Source organism: Octodon degus, unplaced genomic scaffold (genome assembly GCF_000260255.1).
Source record: "Octodon degus isolate 3935 unplaced genomic scaffold, OctDeg1.0 scaffold00007, whole genome shotgun sequence".
Classification (NCBI taxonomy): Eukaryota; Metazoa; Chordata; class Mammalia; order Rodentia; family Octodontidae; genus Octodon; species Octodon degus.
In genome coordinates, this window is record NW_004524583.1 from 18,232,839 (window position 1) to 18,251,165 (window position 18,327).

At 45.3% G+C, this 18,327-nt stretch overlaps 1 protein-coding gene and 1 pseudogene across 1 annotated transcript in view; one reads left to right on the forward strand and one right to left on the reverse strand.

Annotated features, from left to right (window-relative positions):
* Mthfd1 (methylenetetrahydrofolate dehydrogenase, cyclohydrolase and formyltetrahydrofolate synthetase 1) overlaps window positions 1-18,327 on the reverse strand; it is a 62,484-nt gene that overhangs the window by 31,716 nt on the left and 12,441 nt on the right. Inside the window, exons 3-8 of the mRNA XM_004624791.2 lie at window positions 10,006-10,065; window positions 9,582-9,635; window positions 7,912-8,048; window positions 7,671-7,771; window positions 4,414-4,550; window positions 3,227-3,338 (exon numbers count right to left, since the gene is read on the reverse strand). Of these exons, the coding sequence (XP_004624848.1) occupies window positions 3,227-3,338; window positions 4,414-4,550; window positions 7,671-7,771; window positions 7,912-8,048; window positions 9,582-9,635; window positions 10,006-10,065 (601 nt within the window). The remainder of the gene's footprint in view (window positions 1-3,226; window positions 3,339-4,413; window positions 4,551-7,670; window positions 7,772-7,911; window positions 8,049-9,581; window positions 9,636-10,005; window positions 10,066-18,327) is intronic.
* LOC101567806 lies at window positions 5,875-6,297 on the forward strand (annotated as a pseudogene).

Sequence of the window (18,327 nt, forward strand, 5' to 3'; positions counted from 1 at the left end):
CCAGGGATTGAGCTCAGACCCTAGCACTTGCCAGGGAAGCACTTATTCTACTGAGCCATCTCCCTGGCCCCCCATGCAAATAATTTAAATAAAATAGGAACTAAGACTTGGCTCGCAGAATACATTGCTTCTAAAATGAGCATTTGCAAGGAACACTCTTCAGGTCCCGCAGACCATCTGCTGGTCTGCAGCTCGGTGACTCTACCATTCCCTGGGAGCAGCAATGTCCAGCCTTCCCGCTATTTGTCAGTAAGCCCAGCATCAGTGAACACTGCTGGCCAGGAGAGATGATACTGCTGTAATTTTATTCAGACCTTCCCATCTATATCAGGAATCAGCATGAACAGGAAGGGAAGATTTGTTTAAGTCAGCATTTCAAGTCCATCTGCCACATTCCAGTTCTCTACCCAGGGGCTTCCTTCTCCAGCTCTTACATCTAATCAGAAGAAAATGCCCACAGCAGAAGATGCATGGTGGAAACAGAATGAGCTGGAATGTCACGCTTGCAGGATTCGAAGGGCGGAGTTGTAGGAGAGCAATTTCTTTATCTCCCTTTAGATAATTACACTTGGAGAACTGAGTGATCAATTATGAGCTACTGTCTTAAAAGCAGAGTGGGGAGAGTGGGAGGGAGGTTAAAAACGGTGAGGACTTGACAGTGACTCACGCTCCTGGCAGCTCGGTGTCTACATTTCAAACTTGAGATGAAAGGAGAGAAAAGAGATTATTCTACAGTAGCTCCCTGCAACGACGCAACAAAGCCGAGTGCCAGCTACCACAGGCAGGAAGCCGGACAGGGCACGACACAGCCACTAATCAGGAAGAGCAGGCTATCTCATGGGAGAGGCACGTGTGATAAACACCAACTCATACGGGACACAGGCAAGGAGAGGAGGATTTTCAAAAGAAAGAGATCATTCTTGGTTCAGGGGAAATCAGACAAGGTTTAGAAGGAACAACAGACATGAAAAACAGAGAGGAGGTGGAAGAAGCAGTGTGAAGGCAAGTCTAAAAAAAAAAAAAAAGTTGTAGTGCCAGTGAAGGTGAAGGTGGTAGTGCTTGGCAGAGCAGCTTGGTGCTACAGCACTTGCCTAACCGGGCAAGACCCTGGGCTTGGTCCCCAGAACGGTATTAAATAAACAGAGGCCAGGGTCAGGGAAGTAGCTCGCTGGTAGAGCACTTGCCTGGCATGCAGGAGGCCCTGAGCACTGCAGCCTTATCTGGTTGTGAACCACGAAACCCAGCAGAGCACTCACTGCACAGAAGTAGATGCTTAATTAAAGACTGTTCCTTTCTGGAAGTTATGAGGTATGTATATAGATATTTCTGTATTTTTCTTTGAACTTTTGTGTTTGAAAGAATAGCCTATTCCGCTAAGGTTGCAGGGCACAGGAGCTGCAAAGAACTGGGCATGTGCAGGGAAGGGACAATGGTCCAACTTGCAGCGGCTTAAGCTGGGCATTTGCTACGAATACAGGAGTTAAAAGACTGCTGCTCTCAGTAAAATAAGCACTTGCTGGCAAGCACAAGGGCCTGAGTTCAATCCCCGGTTCTGGAAAAAAAAAAAAAAAAAAAAGACTGCTGGGATGATCCAAAGCTCACATGAGGTGAAGGAGGCTGGCGAGAGATGTGGAAGAGGCGCACAGGTCCTGCCAGCAGGTGAGCAGGGCAATGCAGAGTGGGTCTGACTGAGAATCAGCAGACTCCAGGAAGAAATGGAGGGCTTGGAAATAGCTCAGTGGCACAGCATCTGCCTGGCAAGCACAAGGGCCTGAGTTCAGTTCCCAGGACCAAAAGAAAAAAAGAGAGAAAAATGGACAGCAGCCTACCTGAGAGGGGGCACTGGGGTGATGCTGCAAACAGAGGAGAGAGGAAGACAGTGCCTAATATTTTTAAATGGATGCAATACAAACAATGATCGGGAAGAAAGCCAGCAGGTCTCAGACCCTCAAGAAGGAAGAATGACAGTATCATTAGCCAAAGCAGGGGAGTGAGGAGTAACTTGGGACAAGGATGTCAAATACGATCTTGGACATGATAAAAGGCTATGCTCATCCGCTCTGCCTAGAGAACAGACCCCATCAGTCCACTTGGGAAAGCAGTCCTCGGGCACCTCTCCGCAGCTCTCACAGCACTTTGCGCCGATTATACAACAGCCCCGCGCCTGGTCTGCAGGGTTATGTTCTTGGTTTTTTTTGGTCTTTTTGAGACAGGGCTTTGGCATGTAATTCGTGCTGGCTTGAACTCCCTTTGAAGCCCAGGCTGGCCTTGAACTTGCAGCAATCCTCCTGCCTCAGCCTCTCGAGTGTTGGCATTACAGGCATGCACCACTACGTGTAGGGTGACATTCTAAGATACCCTGAGTATGCCTGAAGCCACAGATAGTACTGAATATATATCATCCTTTTCTTACACACATATACATACCTATGGTAAAGTTTAATTTTGTAAATTAGGCAAAATAAGAGATTATAGCAATAACTACAAACAATAATAAGAGAATAACTTTAATAGTGTATTAAAAAGTTACATGGAAAAGTTATCTTCCCTTCTCAAAATTGTATTATACTTTTTTACATAAAACAAGCACTTTATAGCTTTCTTTGGGTTTATCTAAATAATAAGCACATCTACTCTTGCTTTTGGGGTCATTACTAAGTACAAGGAGGGCTACATAAAACACCGCAACACCAAGAGTCCCTCTTACGAGCACAGTGGCTGAGAAGGGACTACCAGGCAGGGAGTATATTCATCCAGCATAGCCATGGGGACACAGGGACAGTCAGGGCCCTGGCAGCCAGAGTTGGGATGGAAAGGACAGCACAAGATTTCAGCACACAGTTTAAGACTCCTGATGTTTCTGGAATTTTCTCTTTACTATTTTAGGGCAGAAGTTGATCTTGGAAAATTGAAATCATAGAAAGCAAAACTGTGGACTAGGGTATTTTTAAATATTTTAAACACATCCATCATCTTTGTTGAAATAGTGGATGATCTTTATATGAAGAGAGTGCAATACTGCTACCCTACTCTGTCTTCCTGACTGTACGGCCCAGTGGCAGAAGTCCCAGGTTTGATCCCAAGGGGCCCTTCTTCTGCCTGCTGACCACACACCCTCCCAGCTGCAGCACCTCACACATGGACAGCACAGACAGGAGGCCGTCTCTCAGCTTCCTGTTCTCAGCCCTGTACTAGAAACAGAGCTTCTCCCCGCTGCAACACTCACCTGGGACATAATTGATGCCACAGTCGATGACAATTGCCCCATGTTTGATCCACTCCCCTTTCACCATCTCGGGCTGACCAGTGGCAACCACCAGGATATCACCTTTATTCACCTAAGAAAGGGATTTGGACTTTAGGAATTAAATACGGCAATGCATGCTAAGAAAATCTAGAAGTGATGGGCCAAGCAGATAGCTCAGCAGACTAAAGCACCTGCTTCAGCAGAGTACAGCGTTCAGGGTTCGATCCCTGGCATGCCGTGCCAGCCCTGCCCCTGGGGTATGCTGAATCGGCAATTGAGACTAGGTGTGGTGGCGCTCGCCTATAATCTCAGCACTTGGGGCACTGAAAACAGGAGAATCACTACAAGTCTGATCTACATAATGAGACCCAGTACACTCTGTCCTAAATTTTTTTTTTTTTCCACTCTGTCCTAAATTTAAAAAAAAGAAAAAGAAAATCTAGAAGTGGGAAGGATATCTCTGAGCTTGTTTTAAATTCTCAATCATCATCGGCTATTTCACAGGACACTCGGTTTAGGCCTCAGCTGGAGCTGTATGGGGTATGTGACGGCCCTCTGTGTGCCAGGCTTGCACCCATGCATGCCTGGAGGCTTGGCACCACGCGTTCCACTCAGTGAGGAAGCAGAGAGAACCTGCGGTGTGGAGGAGCACATGCCTCAGTGGCATCCCGCATGCAGCGCCCCAGGCTGCGCCTTCTGCAGAACGCACACGCCACCGCCTGCCATGGAACACTGTTCTGGGATGATGAAAAGGAAAAGGCCAGGCTTCTCCCCTGCTCTCTGCACATTTAAGAGACCGTACTGTCAACAGGGACATGGACCTGTGAGCACTCCAGACTCAGGAATCTGATACGGGGCTGGAAGACAATATGCCACAGGCTCACAAGTGCCTCCTGAGCACCTAGGGTCAAACCCAGAGCCTGAACTGCTAGTTCTGTCTGCCACGAGACAGACTGGCATAGAAAAGGTATGGTCAGAGTCACATGTGTATAAACTTATAAATTATAAGTCTGTAATTTGAATTTGTTTCTTCATCTTTTAAGAGACAAGAAAGATGGCACTGTTAAAGGGGTTAAGTGAGATGATGAGGTTAATACACATGCATGTGCGTGTGTGCACGCATACACACACACACAAAGAAAACCTACTCTCCTTCGGCCTCCTACCTCCTTGTCCAGATGGGCACTCTTCGAGTGGCAGGTAGTCACCGTGGCATTGTTCCACAGCAGCAAGTCATGCATCGGGGCACCCACTATTTTACTACGTCCGACCACCACAGCATGACTTCCAGCAATCTGCACCCCTGAAAGAAGAGCCAGAGTGCACTAGAGTTGGGAGATAGCAGTCACCAGCCTTTGCATGCCAGTAGGTGGAAAACAGAACAAGAAGTACATGAGAGACTGGGCATGGAGGCGTGCGCCTGTAAATCCCAGCAATTGGGAGGCTGAAAACAGGAGGATCACTACGAGTCTGATCTGTGTAGTAAGACCCTGCACCAATTAAAAAAAAAAAAAAAAAACCAAAAAAAAACAAGAAATACATGAAAGCAAGGTCTTAGCATCAACAGGCAGCTCCACAGAAACACTCCCTCTGGAAATGATGTCCTCAGCTCCGAGGCTGCAGCTGCAGGTTGGGACTTATACTCTGTCCTTGCTGTGGGTCTGAGAAAGCAGCTTAGGCCAAGATCCATTCATTGAGTCATAGGGGAGTGGGAAGAAATCCTACACTCGAAAAAGAAACCCTGACATCCAGCTGAAAAGCCATATGGAAGAAGTCATCGGATGAAATTGCATGGGAAAAACTTATCACAACTCGGGTATATGGGATAAAGAGAATGAAGGAAATGAGATCAGCATCAGCCATTCGTCCTAAGTTTAGCACATTTATTTATGCAGTCCTCATCCACACTTCTCTTCCGGCTGAGGGCCAGAGCACAGGGTTATCTGCAAGGAGGGGAGAGAGGAAATTTAGCCAGAGAAGGACGCTTTCTTTCTGCTTACTCAGCACCCACTCTCTGGCAACAAGCTGACGTTCTTTTGAGGACTGACCTCTACTTTACTCAACAGAGTTGTTAGTGGACAAACCCCAGGCCAATAAAATCCAATTCCATGACCATTAGATGGATGAAAGCTGGATCGTCTTGGGGCCACATGGAGCCTGAGAATGAGCAGCCCCAGCAGAACAAAGCAGAGAAAAGGCCTGGAAGTCTTTGTCTGGGTCCCCCCACCCACTCAAGGACCGAGGCCCTTGCCCCTTGCCTGAGGGAGTTTCAGAGGATATTATGCGTCTTGCTCAAAATTCATTTTATTAGGGAGGGATCCACTCTTACAAAACATTAACGTCATGAGCATCTGGGAGTAAGACTTCAAAGTCCAAGGAGCTCGGACTTTGCCTCAGACAGGGATGGACTCAGTAGAGCACTAGTTCAGCACAAAGGAGGTCGTGGGGTTAATGTCAACACCATGACAAATAAACCTGCACACTCAGTACTATAGTGTACTTTTCAGGGTTCACCAAGACCTGAAGCTGCCTTAGGGTGAACAGCAGCTTCCCTATCAATAAGAGGAAGCTGGGCACAGTGGCATCTTAATCCCAGCACTCGGAGAGGCTGAGAGAGAGGATCACAAGTTCGAGCCCAGCCTGTGAAACTTAGCAAGACTCTGTCTCAAAATAGAAAGGGCTGGGCTGCGAGGGAAAGCGAGTGCAGATTCATCTACTCAAAGCCATGGGACGCAGAAAGTCGAAAAGGAAGCCGCCCCCCAAGATGACAGACACCCTAGAGACCCAGTTTACCTGCCCCTTCTGTAACCATGATAAGTCCTGCACTGTAAAAATGGACCGTGCCCGAAACACTGGAGTCATTTCCTGTACTGTGTGCTTAGAGGAATTCCAGACGCCCATCACTTACCTGTCAGAATCCTTGGACGTGTACAGCGATTGGATAGACGCCTGCGAGGCAGCCAATCAGTAGCAACTCTAAGGACCCACCCCCTACGCAGCCCCGCCTGCCACGGACCCGCCAACTGGGCCACAACACAGACATTCCGGGGGTCCAGGGCTATCTTGGCCCCGTGTGTCTGTGGTGGGTGTGAGTGTTTGTGCCTCTAGACTCGGGAAGCAGTTGAGTTGCCAATTTTGAGGCCCCTCGTCGGTCTCGCTTGGCTCCAGAAATCTACTGGATGCTCCCTCTTCTGCCCAGCCTCCCTTGGCCTTGGGCCTCAGTTTCCCTTAGAGAAACTTTCCTGGACAGGAGGTGGATGCAGGACTTCTCCAGCCTCGACAGCAGTCTGTCCCTGTGCCTTGGAGTTGAAGCCCTCGTGTCCCGGCTCCCTTGGCAGAGCGAGCCAGCCCCCCTGCACTAACGGGAAGCCCATTTCATCTGTTGATTTTGTAGAGGAGGCAGGGCTAGTATGGGGAAGCTGTCGGTTATGAGACCCTCAATACAGCAACCATTGCAAATTAAAAAAAAAAAAAAAATAGAAAGGACTGGGGATGTCACTTAGTGTGCAGACCCTTGGTTTAGCCCCTGGTGGCCCCCCTCCCCAAAGAAACCAAAAACAACCACACCTATAGCTGCCACAGCATACAGGATTTGTTTCCTGCTTTGAGCCAAGGTCTCACCAAGCTGTCTTGGCTAGCCTCAAGTTCGAAACTGTCCTGCCTCAGCAGTCTCCTGAGTAACAGGGATTACAAGGGATTTGTTTTTTTGAAGTTGTAACACATCATTTGCTAAATATGCTGAACAGTATTAATTCAGCTGTAGGACTGAACTGTAAGAGCTGTCCAAAGGCTACAGCTTGACCTTTTCTTTGTATAGCATTTCTTCTTATGTTAATTTTTCTTTTTCAGAACCGGGGATTGAACAGGCAAGCACTTATTCTGAGCTATCTCCGCAGCCCCAGCTTGACCTTTTCTTGCCAACTACAGTACAATTTCACTTAGGCTGGTCAAATTTCCACTTGAAACTTCTGACCTACTTCTTTTCAACACGACCCATTTTTCTGTTTAAAAAAAACCACCTCGGCCGAAAGTGTTTATGCTGAAATTCCACTCTTAACAAGGCAGTATGGCCAGCTGCTGGAGCCTCAACCGAGCCAGCCATCTGTCTGGTCCCAGAGCCTTGGTGCAGGTCCCAGGGATGGGGAATTTTTACTTTGTATCCTCACTTACTCCCCACAGACGGGATTTTTTTTTTCCCCACAAAAGTAAACTGCTTGAACTCAGATAACCCAACAGTTCAACTCTTGGTTCTGATGTTTCCTTAGCTGTTATACAATAATAACACTTATTTCTGAGGGATGTCAAGAAGAATTGGGATTTGAGGAAAGTCCCTGGCAGACAGGCCCCATTAGGGCCCCCAGGATGCTTTCTCTGGCCCTGCGCAACTGAGGCTGCTTTCCCGCTGCTCGCCGTGTGTCCTTACCTGTCTCTTTGATGAGTTCCAAACATCCTTTGGGTGTACAAGGGATGAAACAGTCATCCAGATTACCTCTCGCCAGTTTTCCAGCATTGATGCTAGTCAATCTAAAATACCAAAAGTGACAAAAGGAAGGGTAAAGTAAAAGTTGGTGTCTTCATTCTTCAGAAACAAATGTGTTTCCAAAACAGAAATGAGTTACAGATGGAATCATGCCATGGGGTGCAGGAAGCCAGGTCACACTCACCCATCCACGTCCTTTTCGGGTGCAATAGCATTGATGACTGCCTCCGTGTTAATCGAATTCTCTGAATCTAAAGGTAGCTGTACTATGAATCCATGTACAGTGGAGTCTTCATTCAGAGATACGACGTATTTTAACACCTAAAAGTAAGAGCACATGTAATCTACATACTGCACCGAAATCAAAATGGAGAAATACTTTCCAAAGCAAACACCAAGCTGGGCATGTAATCCTAGCACTCCAGAGGCTGAGGCAGGAGTATCCTCATGAGTTTGAGGTCAGCCTGAGCTACATAGTGAGTTTAAGGCCAGCTTGAACTGCCTAGTGAGACCTTGCCTCAAAAGACAAAAACAAGCTGGGCACAGTGGCACATGCCTATAGTCCCAGCACTCAGAAGGCTGAGATAGGAAGATCATTGCAAGTTCGAGACCAGCCTGGGCTGCAAAGTAAGTTCAAGGCCAGCCTGAGCTCCATAGCAAGAGCCTCTCTCAACAAGACAAAAACAAATCTCAAAGTAAACACCAAGTTGCCTCACTTCCCCCACAGCCCTCTCAGAGTATATCTCCCCTCCACATCCTGAGAGAAACCTATGCTTTCATACAGAATATATCTCCCAGGTGTTGGAGAAGAAATGCATAAAAAAAATACAAGTCAAGAACTTTCAAATTTACTGCAGCAGTAACACCCTGCTACAACCACCGCAATGATATGGCGTGGCAATGCCCGATACCCTTCCTATGGTGAGAAATGCCTTATAACCTGTACTTTACAATTCAGTAGCAGCTAGTGAGTACTTGAAATGTGGCTGGGGTACCCAAGGAACAGAATTTTTAATTTTATCCTAGTATAGTTAAATTTAAACAGCACATGGGGCTGGAGGCCGCCAGATTAGACAGTCCAGGTATAGAACATTTAAACAACCTTTGAAAGCTCCTATTTCCTCCTGCCCCTTTCCACTTATTCCACAGTTTTGACTTTAAAAATCACCAGTGGTCCAGGGAGACAGCTCAGTGGTTTAAGCTCCTGCCTGGCAAGTGCAAGGTCCTGAGTTTGACCCCTGGTACCCAAAAAGACCAGGGTTAGCGTTTTTATTATTATTATTATTGCTGTTTTGTGTTGAGTGTGGGTAGCAAAGACGGAACACCGGGGCTTCACACTAAGCTACATCTCCAACACCCCTGCCTTTTCTTTTTGAAGCAAGGTCTTGCTGAGTTGCTAAACTGCTCAAGTTGGATTCAAATTTGCATTCTTACTGCCTCAGCCTCCCATAGTACTGGGATTCAAAGGGTGTGTCACTGTGCCCAGCCCCCAAGAATCAGTTTTAATAACATCACAGGTGACAAAGAAGCAAATGATGCTACAATCAGACTCTGAGGACCAAATGCTAACCACTAGGATTATACCACTTTCTCAGATATTTTCAATTACATCTTTTTCTTTCTTTTTGTTTGGCGGAACCTGGGATTGAACTCAGGCCCTTGCACTTGCCAGGGAAGCGCTTATTCCACTGAGCCATCTCCCTGGCCCTTCAATTACATCTCGAAGGTGGGGTTAGTGAAGAATTACCTGGATGTTTTATGTATATGCAAAATGACTCAGTCTCTCAAGTTTCACCAAACCAAAGAGAAAAGCATTTCAGCTGCCTTCTGTACAATTAATTCATAAAGGCTCACCTCAGATTCTGTGGCTGATCTTGATAACTTAATGTGTGTGGCTTTGATCCCAATCTGCAAAAGCAAACATTTAAAACAGGTAAATGGCAAAGGAACCTGAGACACAGGCCCATTTCTTTTAGTTACAAATACAACCAGGAGTGCCAGTTATGTATCTTTGCACCGAGTCTAGTCATCCTTCACTGTTTTCACCAGTGTATTCCTCACAAGTTTGTATCTACTATTCCTCGGCTTTGGGAAGTAAGAAATCATGGGCCAGAAAGCATCCAAGGGAAAGCACCTGAGGAAGCACTAAGCCATCTGCTACTGATTTGCAAAGCAGATAAAAGTCTGCTGGCCAGGGAAAGCCTCCCGGGAAGGACACAAAGACAAAGGGACCTGGGGCAGAGGTGGGGAGGCTGACAGCAGTTGTTCTGGGCTTTACCTCTTCAGCAGCCTTCAGCTTCACATTTATATAAAGATTGGAATCATCTCTGTTGCCAACCTGGAATAATAAATACATGCAAATCAGACGATTAGGAAATGGCAACGTGTACAGAAGAGTGTCTATGACTTCAATTTGGATCAAAAGGAATGTCTCAGAGTTCCACAATCGTTGTAAAGAACTGATACAGGAGAAAAAGGAGACCACTGGGGCAGGAGGGGGATGTGAACATAGGTGGGTATTCATCTGCCCCTAAACAAGACATGCCTGAGTCCCACCGAAAAAGTCTGAAGAAAAGAAAAAGTGCAACAGAGTAATAGCCTACAATTGCAGGCCCAGCTACTACTCTGTTTTTGTTTTTGTTTTCTTGCAGAACCGGGGGATTGAACTCAGGCCCTTGCACTTGCCAGAGAAGCGCTTATTCCACTGAGCCATCTCCTCGGCCCCAGCTACTACTCTGGAGGATCACTTGAGCCCCAGAGTTCAACAGCCCATATCCAGTTGCCAGAGAGGTGGTGGAGGGAGAGGGAAACAGAGTGGGGACATAAGGACATCTGTACTTGTACTATGAATTAAGCACTGGGGCTACAAGAAACTCCCAGAAACTCTTGGAACTGCTGCTGACAGACAGAACAAGGAGCTCTGAGAACTGTCATCTAGCAAGACACCTGTGAGGCAGCAGCGCCTGAAGCATGTTCCATACTCTTCCCTGACCCCTGAGCAGTGTAGAACTCTTAAGCCAGCCACAGAAAAAATAAGCCAGTTTCTCCAAAAAGTACTGAAGGAAATGCCCACGATAAAGAACTGAAGCTTGCCTGGCTCTGCTGGCCCTGAACACAGCCCCCAGGACAAGGCTATCCTTCAAGAGGCCTTGCCAGATAGGCGCTACTGCAAGATGCTGCCCACAGACCTCGCAGACAAGGCCCGAGTCCGCTGTTCCGCATTAAGGAGCTGATCTGTATTTCAAGAGAACCAGGAAAGGTCTTTTACTGCAGTGCTGGCATGGGGTACGGGAGCCAGGCCTCACACTTCCTAGGGAAGAGCTCTCCACAGGCCTAGGCGCTAACCCTTGGACTTTTAGAGGAAAAACAGTTAGACAACCACAGATAGAATGGATGCAAGAATGCTGAAGAACATCAGGTTCTTGACTGGCTGTCAAGTGGGTGGGTGGAAAAAAGACTGCTGTACCAATCTTCATCCCAACATGGTTTATCAAGAACACTACAAAAGCATTTTATTATTAGGAATGCTAATCTTTTCTTCAAAGTGGTGATATATTACATTATCCAAAAAAGATCTTATCCCGGAATATGTTAGGGTTTTGCTTTATTTACTTAATTGACACCAGGAGCCTGGGAACTGCGTTGGTAAAGGGCCACACTGAAACAGCAGCTCTGAGGCCCTGTGGATTGCATTCCAGGTCACAATGCTGCTGCTTTTTAAGTGTTCGACACGCTGGCAGCATGTGGACATGGGCTGTCATTTTATTATTCCTGTTTCCTACCATAAAGTATCTCAGATATTGCTCTACTCATTTTTTCCAATTTCAGGAGTGTATTACAGTATACTCCGTAGAGTACATTACACATATTGGTTTTGTCCATATTCAGTGAGAACCGAGTTACTGTAGAAAGCACTCTGATAAACACATTAGCTATTACATTACTAATAACTAAAGTGTTTTATGTGCTAAAGGATGAAAATACAACCTCATTTCTATCTCTTTTAAAAGATCATCTCAATTTTATATTAATACAGTATTGTTACCTGTTGAAAGAATTTTTAAAAAGGCGGGGGAACACATGAATTTTGGGCCCAGAGGTAGGTAGGTGCTAGTTCCAGAATGAGTCCAGTCTCTGCTGGCCTTGATCTTTTAGCATCAGTAAAGGCTCCCACCTTGCAGGGGCAGTGTAACAATTAGAACAACGACAAATGCAGGTATGAACATACAGACCACCTGAGCTAAAGCCAACACTCTACAGTCGTAAATGGTCATGCCATTTCTTCAATAACAGATTCAGAGTGAGTGTAGCTGGGTGAACTGGAATCAAATTTGAGGTTGTTTGGTTTTGTGGTGCTGGGGATGGACCCTACGGCCATGCACAGGCTAGGCAGCTGCCCTACCACTGAGCTACATCCCCAGTCCCAGACCTGCATTTAACAGCTGCTGCCACAGTCAAAAGGACAGAGAATGGGTGTAAACAGCAAAGACCTGAAACCAGTGGGCAGGTGACTTAGTGGCACCAGAAACAAGAGTGATAAGAAGAGGATGAACTGATTCCAAGAGCTTCCGAGAAGCAGAATCTCTCGGGCAAGAGCACTGTGGGAAGTGAGGGAGAGAAATCCTGACAAGATGACACCAGGCTTATAGAATGGGAGCACAGGAGGAGGTCAGCGAAAGCACCAGGATGGAAAAGACAACAGGTCTGAAGCCAGATGTGACCACAATGTATTATGTAAGCCTTGCAGTTCAGAAAGATGTTGACTCTGGTGAAACGCTGTAATCAATACATTTAAAGTTCATTCTTAGTCAGTTTTAATAACAAGAAGAAAAAGATGGTGCATGTCTGTAATTCTAGCTCTTGGAAGGCTGAGACAGGAGGATCACAAATTCTAGGCTAGCCTAGACTGCATAGCAAGATCAGAAACAAAAGAAAAGATAATAAAAAATTTCTCCCATTAGTTCTTTGTTTTTCTTCTCTGAGATAAGATCTCACTATGTAGAAAGCAGGCTGGCCTCAAACTTTCAGCGATCATCCAGCCTCAGGCTCCCAAGCTGGGATTCTAGGTGTGCACCAACCTCAGCGCTCCTCCCAGTATTTCTTTTTTTAAAAAATTTTTTAATTTATTTTTTTGTGTGTGAGTGGGGGGGGCAGCTCAACCCACCAGGGGGCGGGGCTGGCTGGCATGTGGTACTGGGGGATTGAACCGCAGTCTCTGTGCTTTGTTTAGCTTAGCTTTTTCTAAGTAGGTGCTTTAGACCACTGAGCCATCTCACCAGCCCACTGAGCCATCTCACCAGCCCTCCTCCCAGTATTTCTTTCTTTTTTTTTTTTTTTTTTTTTTTTTATTACATTTATTTATTGTGTGTGTGTGGGGCCAGCTCAGCCCACCAGGGGGCGGGGCTGGCTGGCATGTGGTGCTGGGGATCGAACCGCGGTCCCTGTGCTTTGCCAAGCTTGTTTCAAGTAGGTGCTTTAGACCACTGAGCCATCTCTCCAGCCCCCCTCCTCCCAGTATTTCTAAGAAAAAGATCTTAATTGGCTTCATTTGTAATTCTAGAATCAAGCAAGTCTGCAGTCCATAAAATAGTACTAGCATTTCAGCGAGCTAAGAAGGGTAAGTTTTATAGACAGAAAAGGGCCAAAGCAGGATTAAGAAAGAGAGAAAGCACAAAGGGCAAAGTACCTGCCTTTGTAAGGTGGAAACAGAGTTAGGAAAACAAGCAGTTGATTGGTTAACACTGGGTTACATTAGGTTACCCTTTTTAGGCAATATGATTAAACTACAGGGAACCTAACTATCACGCCAATTCAAACTGTCCTCTTTGGGGAATTTGTCTATTAGTTCTCTAATCTGATTGCTCAGAAAATCAAGCAGCTTAGTCTCAGTTTGATGACAATCTTGAGCATGGACACCTCCATTCTGATTTTTATACTGATTTATTGGGTCCCAGTGAAAGACCTTGGTTCAATACAAGGGTCTGCTTATTTTTATTAAACAGCCTACGACATGGATTGCTCTTCTTTAGTTTTTGTTTGTTTGCTTTGCAGTGTTAAGAGTCCAAGCCCAGGACCCACATCCCAGGCAAGTGTTCCACCACTGAGCAACATCCCCACCCCAGAAACAGATTTCTTGCTCCTGACTTTTGCTTTCTTTTTATAACTGACAATTCCCAAGAATGAGCCAAAAAGCAACCACTCCCCAAATGCAGCAAGAATACACCCACAAAATATGCCTTTGACTTAGTGATTTGCAAGAAACTAAAACCTACCACAGCAGAAAACACACCAGGCACTGAATGCCAGGCCTTGTGTTCCCTTTTCCTCAGCAAGGCCTCTAAGACAGCAAGGGGAGGTGATATTTAAGTACCACTCATTTTCAATTTCTTGATAAACTAGGAACAGAAACTTAGCAGGGTATTAAATGATGTATGCAGAGACAGGCTCACAGAATACAAGGCTTGGAAGCTGGCCTTGTGAAAGGAATTTCAAAGGAAGCTGTGAGTTTCCTATTGATTGACTCAATCCTTCAAACAACTCATTTGCATACCCGCCCATACTAACATCTACTGAATGCCTCCCTGCTGGATGAACCTGCAACTCAGGAAAGAAACTCTGGATGGAGACCTAAATTTGGAAGTATCCCTTCATGAAGCTCCACAATTGGGTGAAGTCACTTAGGGAAGATGGAGAAAGGACCTGAGGGCCGAGGTCCAAGACAATCACAGGACTGGGTGTCAGAAGATGACAAGTACCAAGCAAAGGAGGCCAGGAAAGCAAGGCAAAGAGTGGTGTTGCAGAACCCAAGAGTGTGGAATTCACAGAAGATTTAGATGTAGGAGCTATTGGCCTGCCCCGTGACATTTCTAGGCCAGTGATTTGAGGGAAAAGTGTAGCTCACCCAATCTGAAAGGAACCTCCATGCTGTTCTCCACAATGGGTACTCCAACCTACACCCTGATCAACAATAAATGAGAGCCAGCGAGATAGCTCAGAGGACTAAGTGCCTGCTTAGGAAAGTGCAGGGACTGGGGTTCAATCTCTGGCACCACATGTCGTGCCCCCACCCCTAGGCATGCTGAGCCGACCACTGAGGCCAGGCGTAGTGGCAAATGCCTGTAATCCCAGTGCTGGGTAGGGTGCAAACAGGAGGATCACTATGAGTCTCAGCTGCGTAGTGATACCCTGTACCAAATACGTTAAAAAAAAAAAAAGACAAAGACATTAAGCCTAACTAGAAATAAAAGTATTCTTCACTGCTACATAGATTCCACTTTCACTTAGAATGCCCTTGATGAAGCAATGTATGTCTATATTTTTAATTAATTGAGTTTACTGAACACTTTATGTATACATAATGATCAGATTCATCATATTATACCTGTACATGATATAACTTGATGTTTTTACCTTTCCCCAACCCGTCCATTGATCCCTCTTCCCTTCACTTACAAAGCTGTTTCCATTTTTTCCTTTTCTAGGTTTTTCCTGTGCCCTTCCCACTCCCTAATTCCCCTTTCCTTTCCATATGAACATTTTATTCCTATTTCCCAATATTCATTACACATTTTGTCCTTATATATACTTGTTTTCTCACACCAGAGAAACCATGTGGTATTATACATGTGTCTGATTTACTCACTTAAGATTATAATCTCAAGGTGCATCCATTTACCTGGAAATGTCTCAACCCTTCCCTCTTTATGGCTGAAGAGTACTCCATTGTATAAAACCCACATCTTTCTTATCTTTACTCATTGGTTAATGAGCACTTGAGCTGTTTCCAAGGTTTAGCTATTACAAACTACCACCATAAACACTGATGTGCATATATCGCTGTGGTCTTTTTTTTTTTTTAAGAGCACAATATATTTACTGGGGGAAAGAAAGTATCTCTCTGAGGAAGGAACAGAAGGGGACCTGAGCAGGTTGCCTTGTGGTATGATCCTTTTAATTCGTTCAGAAGATATCAAGGGTAATAGGTGGGTCAAATGGAACCTCTAGTTTTGGTTTTGTGAGGAACCTCCACACTAATTTCCACAGTGGTTACAGCAGTCTATACTCCCACCCACAGTGGAGAAGGATTTCTTTTTTCCCACAGCCCTTCCAGCATCTGTTATTGATTGATTCCTTGAAGACAGCCATTCATTCTGCAGATCGAATCTCTTAATTGCTTTAATTTGGGTATCTCGAATGACCAGTGGTGTGGAACACTTTTTCATATACTTATTTGTTGTTTCAACTTCTTCATGAGAAGTGTCTATTCATTTCAGATGTCTATTTTTGGACTGGTCTTTAAATTTGGGGGGAGAGGATCTGTTTTTTGAACTCTATTTTCTACATAGTAGTCCTTTGAGGAACAGCTAACAAAATTTTTTTCTTACACTGTGAGTTGTCTTTTTACTCTGTTGCTGATTTCACTTGGTGTGCAAAAGTTTTTTAATAAGAGATTCCACGGCCAGGGAGATAGCTCAGGGGCATAAGTACCTGCCTGGCAAGCACAAGGTCCTGAGTTTGATCCCCTGGTACAAAAAAAGGACAATATCACAGTTCTTCATTCTTTGTGACAGTTCCTGTGCAATCAGGGTTTTGGTCATAAAGTCTTTGCCTATAGCAATGTCTCAAAGAGTTGTACCTATTTTCTCTTCCAACAGAAGTAATGTTTCTGTTTTAATTACATCTTTAATCCATTTCAGTTTCAGTTTGGTACATGGTAAAAGATATGGGTATAATTTTAATTTTCAGAATGGGAAAACCAGTTTCTCCAGCACCACTTATTAAAGACGCTATCTTTCTTCTAGTGAAGGGATTTGGCAAATTTGTCAAAAATAAGATGGCTAAGGATGTCTAGAGTTGTTTCTCATCTTCTAATCTGTTTCACTAATCCTCCAGTGTGTTTTGTGAGTACCATGCTGTTTTTATCACAATAGCTTTGCAGTATAATTTCAAGTCAGGGATTATGATGCCTCCTGCGTTGGCTGTTATCAAATAGTCTGTTAGTCTGTGTACCTCCACTGGCTTGAACTCAGCTCCCTGAGCTCCTGCTAGCTTAGCTTACCAGCCTGACACTGTCACTGCAAGCCACTAAATGGAATTCACAGCTGTTCTGAGTTCACAGTTCAACTGGCCCCTCTCCAAGATGGGGGGAGCAAGGGAGGGATGTGTCTGAACCTGAATAATTCACCAGGCACAGCAGTCCACTAATTCCACCACTCCATTCCCCTGGTGTTTCCCCGTGGAGAACTCCGGGGTCACCAGTGGTTACCACAGGTCTGCAGGATTGAGCTGACCCTCTCATGCAGTGAGTCAGGGCTCAAGGAGAAAGCACCATGCACCTCTTCCTTGTTCTGCATTGAGGTCTCTCTTTGCACTCTCCATAGGCTTCAATTCTCGCTTCAGATCCTTCCTGGGTCCCAGGGACGCACTTCCTCCCTTTTCAATAGGTTGCTATATTCCAGTGTCTGGACACCAAATCTCAGAGTGGTTCTTCTGCTGCTGCTGATCACTCTGCCATCTTCCTGGAAGGTTTTTTTTTTTTTTGCGGAACCAGGGATTGAACTCAGGTCCTTGTGCTTGCCAGGGAAGCACTTATTCTACTGAGCCATTTCCCCGGCCCTTTCTTTTTGTTTTTTAAAGCCAGAGTCTTGCTATAGTTGAAGCCAGCTTTGAACCCACTATCTAACTCAGGCTGGCCTGAAACTCGTCCTCCTGAGTGCTAGAATCACAAGGAAGCACTATGCCTGACTTATGATGGACAACAAGAATGGTTGACTTGATTAGTCCTCAAACCGTGAGCACATATCCTTTCAGTAATCTCCATGAATACAGAGCACTCCTACTGCGCACAGATGCACAGGGGCTGTCGCTTGGAAATGTACTCAAGTGAGGTTTTTTTGTCCTGCCAGATGAACTAAATGTATTTTTCTATGGAATATCATCTTTTCTTGGAAGAACAACTAACAAACAAGGATTATTCAAGCTTGAGAAAATATTGGCAAATATTTTCTCAAAAGATGAATAAAATGACCTGGTACTTGAAGGAAAACAACTAATTGTATTTGTTGCCAATAATAAAATTTCTAGGCTGAGGGTAAAGCCCAGTGGTGGAGCACATGCTTAGCATGTGTAAGGTCCAAAGTTTGATCCTTAGCACCAAACAAACTAAAATGTTAAATTGTCAAGCAAATATTAGAACCTCTTATCCATCTCAGAGCTTGACAGCTTTTCAGGATTTTTTCTGATGAGCTCCTTGGTGATATTAATGACTGTGGTTTTTTATAGTGTGTAGCAAAATTTATTAACATATGGAAGAGCTGCATAAGTCAGTGAATCATTGTTTTCCAAATGAGAAATGAAGAATGTAACAAAACCACCCATGGGTAAATATCCTGTGAGGGGTTGACAACTGGCGATCAACTTGTAACACCTCACTGAACTGAAGCAGTGTGGCGCTGGGTGTGGGAGACCCACCTGAGGATTGCAGCCGGCAGCATGAGAAGAAAAGCTGTTGGAAGCTGTTAGGGAAGCTGGAGGGAGCTAGAGGGGCTTGTCACAGTGGCTTTCCTGATGAACTTGGCTGTTCTCATTGTTGAAGGAGCTC